General features: G+C 36.2%; 2 protein-coding genes across 3 annotated transcripts; one reads left to right on the top strand and one right to left on the bottom strand.

Annotated features, from left to right (window-relative positions):
• Positions 1–1,059: 1,059 nt before the first annotated feature.
• On the bottom strand, positions 1,060–5,316 carry LOC124934443 (proline-rich receptor-like protein kinase PERK9). Of its 2 annotated transcripts, XM_047474978.1 has the most exons (9): positions 5,151–5,316; positions 3,472–4,795; positions 2,855–3,265; positions 2,678–2,767; positions 2,430–2,500; positions 2,252–2,328; positions 1,996–2,143; positions 1,713–1,874; positions 1,060–1,616 (listed from the first exon to the last, which is right to left on the bottom strand). In XM_047474978.1, the coding sequence occupies exons 2-9, from the start codon at positions 4,607–4,609 to the stop codon at positions 1,395–1,397; spliced, it is 2,319 nt and encodes a 772-aa protein (XP_047330934.1). In that variant the 5' UTR covers positions 4,610–4,795; positions 5,151–5,316; the 3' UTR covers positions 1,060–1,394. The 2 variants fall into 2 exon arrangements, with proteins under 2 accessions (XP_047330934.1, XP_047330932.1); XM_047474976.1 differs by having other exon boundaries at positions 3,472–5,316.
• Positions 5,317–5,976: 660 nt separating this feature from the next.
• Positions 5,977–7,610, top strand: LOC124936408 (S-adenosylmethionine decarboxylase proenzyme-like). Its single transcript, XM_047476908.1, has 3 exons — positions 5,977–6,140; positions 6,226–6,239; positions 6,437–7,610. Exons 1-3 carry the CDS (start codon positions 5,985–5,987, stop codon positions 7,536–7,538), a joined length of 1,272 nt encoding a protein of 423 aa, XP_047332864.1. The 5' UTR covers positions 5,977–5,984; the 3' UTR covers positions 7,539–7,610.
• Positions 7,611–10,334: the final 2,724 nt, after the last annotated feature.

Below are 10,334 nucleotides of genomic sequence, written 5' to 3' on the forward strand. Positions count from 1 at the left end.
TGATATGAACAATACCCAATGAAATTACAAGTCTTTATTTGTAACATTCAAGTCTGAACATTTTAAGCTAAACCTAACCAACCTATTTTTAAAATAATAAAACATGTCTCCTTCACAAGTTATGTTTATGTACTTTATATGAAATGGAAGTATATAAATTTGGGTTAGGGACATGGTAGGTAAGATGTCACTATATATATACATATCATAAAATTAAGTTTACTTTAGTCCCTTAAATGCTCAAACTTGAAATCAAATGTCCTTTTTTTTAGCGGGCTCGTTAAATTTAACGAGGTATAATTAAATTTCCTAATATACTTTTTCATTAAAAAAAATATTTTGAGTTTTACCATCTGATAACTCGTTTTTAACTACAATTTCATGTAAGTTTATTATGAATTAAAGACGACTAAAGTCAAATTATGAAACTTAGTTATATATTAATCTTTTGAAATACTCAAACTGTAAAAGGGTCTTACTTTTATGACCCATAAGATAAGAAATGTATAAAGTTAGATTCTTACTAGAAAGGGAATCATGACAATAGGGTCATGTTAACCACCCCAATAAATAAATCACTCATCACAACAAACAACAAATAATATTCAAATAAAAGAGGTTGTTTGTTTTGGGATTTTGGAGAGAAGTGGGTTTTCATAGTTTGTTTTAGGAAAAAAAAAATAGTGTTAATGTTCAACTAGAACTAGTATAATAATAAATAATAATTTATGTGAATAACAACATTGTTTTATAAAACAAAAAAGACATGATTATCCCGAAAAGATAAATTCAACCAAACAAAAGTTATAAAATCATATACTTCATCAATTCTATGATTTTGGGCAGTTGGACTTGGAGGAGGTGGATAAGCACTTAAAAGGTGGAGGCAAATTTGTAGCTTTAAGAACAATACTAATATATTCCAGTAACAATTCAAACAAAATTCTAGAATAGGGTTTGAGAAACAATGAAATAGCTTGAGCGCAATCACAAAAGGTTATGAGTTCGAGTTTTCACCCCGAACATTTAAGCAAAAGAAAAATGATTGAGATAGAGTCCGGGGGAGACTGAAACATAGCTAAGTCCTGATAAAATTTCATTGGGAGAGATCACATTTAAATATTTATCTATATATCTTCTAACATCATCTATTTATACTAATTTCCCTAACCACCCTTCTTGGAATAACCTAAGTCACCTAACAAACTTGGCTCATTTAACATCATGTATGTATGTAAGTATCTATGGCTCATGCACAGAAAAAAAATAAAAATGTATCTGTTAATCAGAAAGTGCAATTCAATTTCATTCCATTCTGAAATTCTTCTTCCGTTTAAAGACACAATCTTCTACTATGCCCTATTTACACTCAAAGAGAGCTTCTTGATCTTCTACTAACCTCTTTCTGAATGTAGAGGCATGACCTCATTTGAGTTATCATAATTATTCCTGCTGTTCAGAATCTCTGTAGTGGAATTATGAATACCAAAGGCCATCTTCCTAAATAATCTAATTTCCGCCCATTGTTCACCAGAATTTATTATTTGACTTTCACCCACACGCATTCCATTGCTTAGATCTGAAGAAGTGCTCATACTTTCCAACACTCTCACTATCTGAGATGACCAATCCAAACATGTATTTATTTAACCCCACCAAAAGACCAGATCTTTCTATATGTATATATTATGTTAAGAAACGTTGTTTCTTACCTGTCCCATCAATGGTCTTTTGGTGGCTGAATGTCGTATACAAGATGCAGCTGCCTCGATCATGTGAAACATCTCTTTGGCAACATAGTTGTTTTCTAGCCTCGGATCAACCAACCCATCTAATTCTTGACTGTCCAGGGCACGGCCAAGCAAAGGACGCGCCTGAAAACCAAACCAGTCCTCATAAAATGCAAAAGATCTAAACCAGACTACACAAATAAAATTAGGTTCAAATCAATCATCATGAAACCTAAATGCAGTTTATTTATTGCTCAAAACTTACCCATTCAACAAGACTTTCATCTCCCAAAGGTTGAGAGGGATCTACTGGCTTTCGACCCGTAATGAGCTCCAGAAGCACAACCCCAAAGGAGAACATGTCAGATTTCTCGGTCAACCTACCACTTGATGCATATTCAGGAGCCATATACCTGAAATTACATTACATTACAACCTCCTCCATTAAATTAAAGCCTTCCTTTGAATATACATATTTTTGTTACAAAATGTAGCATCCAAAACAACGGAAGACTGTATACCCAAATGTTCCCATAACGCGGGTTGATACATGCGAATTTGTATCCAAATATAATTTAGCAAGCCCAAAATCAGAAACCTGAGTGAACATATATACAGTTAACACAAAATATTAGAATATATTATTTATATTCCATTTTGACATGAAAATAACTTGGAGGCACTGCATATTTTACATACCCGAGCTTCAAAGTTAAGATCTAGAAGAATATTAGAAGACTTAATGTCCCTGTGGATAACACGAGGATGACCTAAAATTGAACCCAATGAATTTAATCAGAAAGACAAGTTAATATATATATATATATAGTGGCCGAATAATAAAGAATGAGGCTACATTCATTCTTTTATATAAAGAATTATAGACTTGGCAAGAAAAACTGCAAAATACAGGAAAAAGCTAAAACACGGAGGTGAAGATAAATTACAGTCTTCATGCAGATATGCAATGCCACGAGCAGCACCTGCAGCAACCTTCATCCTTATTGCCCAGTTCAAGACTGGTCTACCTAATCCTCCTGAACAAATGAAGCAACAATATTTACACAAGTCAGTGAGCTACCAGAGGTAGATCAAATTTGATACATATTTGTAGTAAACTTTACCATGAAGATGATAGTGAAGGGTATGGTTAGGAACATATTCATACACCAGCAGCCTCCTTTCTTCGGAAATACAGTAGCCCACAAGTGACACCAAATGGCGATGGTGTATCCGACTAATTATCTCAACTTCTGCCTTAAATTCTCGCTCTCCCTGCCCTCCACCAATCGTCAGTTGCTTTACAGCTATCTCTCTTCCATCAGGCAGGTATCCTTTGTACACTGAACCAAATCCACCTTTACCCAAAATATTCTCTTCAGAAAACCCCTTAGTAGCACGTATCATTTCTTCATAGGTGAACCATGGCCGCGAATTTCCCAATCCACGTGGCCCAACTGGTGAATGTGTTAAATCACTACCAGGACCACTTCCAGTCTTAGGTGAAACCATCTCTATTTTTAACAAGGCTGAATCTGAATGGGAATAAAAAACCTTGAATAAATAAAGATCCAATCCAATGAACTTTGAAGACAAGGAAATTCGGTCCTCTTAACTGTCTCACAAAAGAATTGGTCCACAAATACTTTGATAAAGATAGTTAAGCAGTGATTTACTTTTAATAAAGTAAAACAGGGAGTATAATTTGATAAATAAGATGAGTGAGATAGATCATTATTACCTGATCTGCGTGAAGAACCTAGTGGAGTAACATGGCCTCCATTAAATCCAGAAACTTTCTTTTGTCGTTTGCTAATGCACCAGGCAGCAATTCCAATCAGACCTAATAGTAAGAAACCTAAAATCAGACTAAGGGTCACTGTGCCTCCAGTGCCTAGGCCTCCATTACTCGGAGAGCTTGAATTGCCAGTATTGTTTGTTGACATGTTTCCTGATGATGGAACTGACACATGTGAAGGTGGAGTTGGGGAAATAGGTAGAGGAGGAGGAAGAGGTGGTGGTGTAGACGGCTTAATTGGCGATGATGGAGGAAACCGTTTGGGTGGCTCAGGTGTTGGTGGAGGGGGTGAATTTAGATGTGGCTCAGATTTTGGTGGAGGGGGTGAAGTCGAAGGTGTATCAGATTTTGGTGGAGGGGGTGAACTCAGGGGTGGCTCAGATGTTGGTGGAGGGGGTGAAGTCGAAGGTGTATCAGATTTTGGTGGAGGGGGTGAAGTCGAAGGTGTATCAGATTTTGGTGGAGGGGGTGAAGTCGAAGGTGTATCAGATTTTGGTGGAGGGGGTGAACTCAGAGGTGGCTCAGATGTTGGTGGAGGGGGTGAAGTCGAAGGTGTATCAGATTTTGATGGTGGGGGTGAAATCGAAGGTGTATCAGATTTTGGTGGAGGGGGTGAAGTTGAAGGTGTATCAGATTTTGGTGGAGGGGGTGAACTCAAAGGTGGCTTTGATTGGGGTGGGGGAGGTTGTGCCGGTGGAGATGGAGTAGAACTTATTGGAGGGGGCAAATTCGATGGTGATGGTGGTGGTGGAGGTGAAGGTGAAGTTGGTGGTGCGCTAGGTGATGGTGGGGGAGGTGAATTAACTGGAGGAACAGAAGGGGAAAGGAAAGGGGGGGAGGTAACTGGCGGAATATTGGGTGGAGGAGGAGGTGAAGAAGTTGTGGGTGGATTAGAATCCGGAGGAGGAGGAGGAGAAGTCATGCTGCCTGTGGGAGGAGGAATGTATTGAGGTTTTGGAGTTGGTAAGAGCTCTGGAGGATCTGCATTGGGCTGAGAAGTTGGAGAAGAGACAGCAGCAGGAGGAGGAGGAGGAGGAGATGCTGCCGGATTTGGAGATGGCAATGCTACTACAATTGCCATCTAACCAAAATATATATTAAATGGGTATGCATACATACATACATACATACATACATACATACACAGAAATTCAGCACAAACATACACAAGGCATACTAATAAATACACTCAATTGAACGGTCCAGCTGGGATCAGGTCACCTTCATTCAAACCTCAGCAAGACAAATTAACAAGCTACCAGCTTAGCTGCATGCCCAAATCCAGCATCAATCAAACAACAACAACACGAATGCAATAAATTAACAACTAATAAATTAATTAATTGTTTCTTCTTCTTCTTCTTCTTGTTTATAAGAGATCTCAATATCATGTACAATTTCACAGTGTTTGACCTAACCAAACAGAGATGCAAAATCAGTTAACTACTGAGCACCTGATGCGCAAAAACAACACTTCCGCGGCAGGCAGGCAGGCAGGCAGGCAGAAATAAATCAAACTCCCGGTCAGATTTTTTCCGACACAAGTAAAATTGGTTGGTTCGATCGAATCGATCGACAGTCTGTCTAAGAAATATAAGTAGAGAGATTAATGTTATTTTTACCTCGTTAGTTTAGCAAAAGTTGAAGTGCAACGAAGAACACCTCAGGCTCAGTCAGTCCTGTATTGTGCCCCGTAGAAGAGAAGATATCAAAAACCCAATCTCGTTTGGAGTGATAGTGACCTTAAAGGACAAAGCTTTGAAATGTGAACACTTCTTCTAAGTCCTGTTTTCTCTTATGCAAGAAGAAAGAAAAAGAAAGAAAACATTTTCTTTTCTGTTCTTTTCTTCTTTTTTTGGGTTTGTCGTTTTCTCGCCTTTTTCTTGTACTTGTGTTTATCCTCCACGAGTATATACTGAATTATTAATTTAATTTAATTTATTATAAGAAAAGAAATATGTTTTATAGAATTCAAATATATATATACCGGCTACCTAAATTGAGATGATATAGGATTTGGGGAGGGGCGGGAGAAGGAGGTTAATAATTTAGATCGGAAAATTCTCTGAACCCCTCAGTTTTAAATAGGAAACAGAAGGAGGGAGGGGCATATAAATCCCGCATCTCTCTCTCCCAAACCATTATTAACACCTTCTCTCACGAAAACTACCTCCAAGAGGAAGAAGAAGAAGAAGAAAGAGAAGAATCTCATCAAAAAGCCTTCTTCTCCTCCTCCTCCAACCTCGCCGCCGCCGCCGTGTATTATTCTTCATTGGATTGATTCTCTAACCGGTACCCTTCTCCTCTTATATTTCTCCAATGTTCTTGTTGTTTCTTCATCATGAGCAATTGAATCATTTTTGAAAATCTAACATTAATTCCAACTAACTTCTTCTATCTATGAAATGTATATAAATGTCTGGTGGTATTCAGGTGGTAAGGGGCTGAATGACTTAATGGAGTCAAAAAGTGGGAAAAATAAGTCTAGCAGTAGTAGTAATAATAATAATAATAATCTATCCTTAATCTACGAAGCTCCCCTCGGTTACAGCTTTGAAGACGTAAGACCAAGCGGAGGAATCAAGAAGTTCAGATCTGCGGCATACTCCAATGTATCTCACTTTTTCTTCTTCTTCTTCTTCTTCTTCTTCTTTTATTTTACTAACCCAGATCATTGTTTTTTATGTTGTTCTTCAGTGTGCACGCAAGCCATCCTGACACCCATTATTCATCTTGCTTCCCTTAACTACATCACATCCTCTCTCTCTCTCACGTGCTGCTGTAGTTCATCGATCAAACATTTTTGTTTCATTTTTTTAATTTTACTTAGTTCTTCCTCCTCCTCCATCATCAACATCCTTTCCTTTTCCTTTCCTTTCTTTGTTATACACTCTCGACATATACATACAGACATGGCAATCTCTGCAATTGGATTTGAAGGTTATGAGAAAAGGCTCGAAATTTCCTTTGCTCAATCATCTACCGGGAAAACCCTCCGATCACTTTCCAAAGACCAGTTGGATGAATTTCTACGACCAGCTGAGTGCACCATAGTTTCCTCTTTGTCAAATGAGCATGTTGATTCATACGTTCTCTCTGAATCAAGCCTTTTTATCTACTCTTACAAGATCATAATCAAAACCTGTGGGACTACCAAGTTGCTTCTCTCTATCCCGCCCATTCTGAACCTGGCTCATTCCCTTTCCCTCCATGTACAATCCGTTAGATATACTCGCGGAAGCTTCATTTTCCCATTAGCTCAGTCTTATCCTCATCGTAACTTCTTTGAAGAAGTTGATGTCCTCAATAGCTACTTTGGCTACCTTGGTTCAGGTGGCAAAGCTTGTATAATGGGTACTTCTGATAAGATGCAGAAATGGCATGTTTACACAGCATCTGCTACTGCTGCTGATGATGATGATGCTGCTGCTGCTGCTACACAATTCTCTTCTTCTGACCAACCGATTTACACAATGGAGATGTGTATGACGGGTTTGGACAAGCAAAAGGCAGCTGTTTTCTTCAAAGACCAATCGTGCTCAGCTACTGTTATGACCGTTGATTCTGGAATAAGAAAGATTCTCCCTGATTCCCAGATATGTGATTTTGATTTTGAGCCGTGTGGCTACTCTATGAATTCTATTGAAGGAGATGCGATTTCGAGCATTCATATAACTCCTGAAGAAGGTTTCAGTTATGCAAGCTTTGAAATGGTTGGTTATAACCCGAAAGTGATGAATCTAGAGCATTTGGTGGAAAGGGTGTTATCGTGCTTCCAACCGAGTGAGTTCACGATTGCTATCCATGCTGTTGATGTAACAGGGGAGCAACTTGAACAGACATGTTCTGTGGATGTGGCAGATTATTGCATTCAAGAGAAAAGCAATCACGATTTGGGAATGACTACAGGTTCTACTATCTTCCAAAAGTTTGTGAAAGCCACTGGACTTGAATCTCCTAAATCCGTTTTGGTATCTTGCTGGACAGACGATGAAGAAGAAGAGGAGTGAAACTATAAAGGGTATATGGTTTTAAAGCTTTATTTTGCTTCTTTTAAATGTTTCCGCCAGTGTAGCTCTCAGTGAAACAAACTAGCGGCACAAAAGAGATTTGATTTTGGCGACCACTCTCCCCTTCAATCTCTCTGTACATTTTTGTTGATTTGTTTTTGTTAATGTATATATTGTTGATGTGTAAACAATATTTTTTTATAACTTTTTTAAAATGCAAAAGTTTAGAAACAACAATCTTTATATTCTATATCTATATCTATTGTAACATGTAACTTCATTTGTTGTTTGTTGAAAATATAATATTATACATGAAAATTTTATGATGGAAATTATGGATTAAAATTTTGTATCTATTCATTTGATAACATGCATACAACTTAAGGTCTTGTGAGAGGACTTTCACATCAGTTTCATTTTCAACATTCCACATCTCCCATTTGCACATTTCCGACGTTCCTCGGCCCAATGCATCGGTGTCAATTGTCACACGAATTTTCAGATTCAAGTCTCGTTCATTAATCATAAGATTTAATATATCTCTAATTTGAATTCCAAAAACCAAAAAAATCAAAACCTTATGTTTTGAATATCGATTCCTAATATTTTGGTATCCTTAATTAAAATTGTCTTTGTAAATATATTCTAAAAACTCCCATGAAACTTATCCAACTAACTCCATAAAGAAACACCCAAAGATAAGTTAAAACCGCACTAAAAATAAGTTTGCCAAAAATTTTAAAATTGGAATTCAAAAGCGTTTGATACACACCAAAGAAGTGCTGAGAGAAGAGATCAAAATCAAATCTATTAGAAAAGTGAATTATATTAAATTGCTGCATCAACTTTTTGAAATAGATATATACAAACAACGGCGAGTTATCAATTGAGAAATAACATAATTAAGCCTTAAAAATATTGCATTTTACTTTTCATCTCCTTACGTAATAATCTCTATATATAATGATGCTTAATTTTTAAAGTGTCCGGATTTCTGAGTCGAGAGTTGTGGTTAATTTGAATATATATGTGAGAGTAAATTAATACTTGGGTTGGATTGTGAGTTGACCCACCCATAAACTTAAAACGGTTAAATATAAAATTAAAAATATTATAGGTATGTTTCGAATTTGCAACATAACAAAACAATTACAACTTAACCAACCAAACTAATAAGATTTTATATTTTAAATTCAACACCACATTTGATGACACAGGACATTTTTAACAATATAAGTTCAACTTTTTAACTAATATATATATTAGTTAGTTAAAAAGTTGAACTTATATCAGTTGCCACTAGTAAAAAAAAGGCAATTAGCTAGAAAACATAGCGATCAAAGCAGAGTTCTCTTGTCTCCCTTTGATTTCGTATCAAAAGAAACTTCCACGGAATGTTGTCCTTCTTCTTTGGAAGAAGAAATTTCTTGTCTTGCTTTCTCGGTCTAAGGAGTGCACTGAAGGAAGACATAAGAAGATAATGAATAAACTAAAAGTGAAGGAGGTGGATTTTTTTTATAACAAATTGATAAACGGGCAACTCTTGAGTTGGAAGTCATATTAAGCAAATCCTAAGTAGGCCACCAAGAGATGAGATCCATAAGTTTACTAATGTTTTTGGTGTTATAAAATAATGGGGAAGCACATAGTGTCCTACTACTAGATGTTTTGGGCGTTATAAAATGATGGGGAAGCAGATACTACTAGATATTTATTTGTTATAAATTGATTGATGGTGAATTACTTAGTGTCTAACTTTACACTATAAATTTATAATATGTTTTTTTTTATTTTTAGGAGTAAATCTCAGTGTCTAACTTTACACCATGCATCTTATATCTAACTTTGTCTCATATAAAGGTCTTTGAAAACTATCGTGCATGTACTCATTTCTATAAAGTACATGTAGCCAATTCTATTCATGAGGTTCTAAAACACCCCAAATGGAAGAACAATATCATTGAAGAAATGTAAGCTCTTATGAAAATTGCATTTGGTCCATGTGCAAGTTTCCCATAGATAAAATGTGTGTAAGTGGAACTTCAAGATCAAACACAAATTATAAATTGAAGAACAATATCATTGAAGAAATGTAAGCTCTTATGAAAATTGCATTTGGTCCATGTGCAAGTTTCCCATAGATAAAATGTGTGTAAGTGGAACTTCAAGATCAAACACAAATTATAAATTGAAGAACAATATCATTGAAGAAATGTAAGCTCTTATGAAAATTGCATTTGGTCCATGTGCAAGTTTCCCATAGATAAAATGTGTGTAAGTGGAACTTCAAGATCAAACACAAATTATAAATTGAAGAACAATATCATTGAAGAAATGTAAGCTCTTATGAAAATTGCATTTGGTCCATGTGCAAGTTTCCCATAGATAAAATGTGTGTAAGTGGAACTTCAAGATCAAACACAAATTATAAATTGAAGAACAATATCATTGAAGAAATGTAAGCTCTTATGAAAATTGCATTTGGTCCATGTGCAAGTTTCCCATAGATAAAATGTGTGTAAGTGGAACTTCAAGATCAAACACAAATAAAAAGAATTCGACAAGAGGAAGCCAAAACCGATGGCCTTGACAACCATATTTTGAACGTTCAAGAATTTTCGAACGAGTTTGTAAAGGCTTTTTGGCGAAGTTCGGATGTTTAAAATAGTTGGTTTCCTTGTTTTTTGTTTCTTGGAAGAAACGGGGGTGAAGAAGTTTTCTCTTAAATACCTTCCCACTACAATAAAAAGAGATTTGCACGGTTAAATATCATCATATAATTTTAAAAAGATGAGA

Source organism: Impatiens glandulifera, chromosome 4 (genome assembly GCF_907164915.1).
Source record: "Impatiens glandulifera chromosome 4, dImpGla2.1, whole genome shotgun sequence".
Lineage (NCBI taxonomy): Eukaryota > Viridiplantae > Streptophyta > Magnoliopsida > Ericales > Balsaminaceae > Impatiens > Impatiens glandulifera.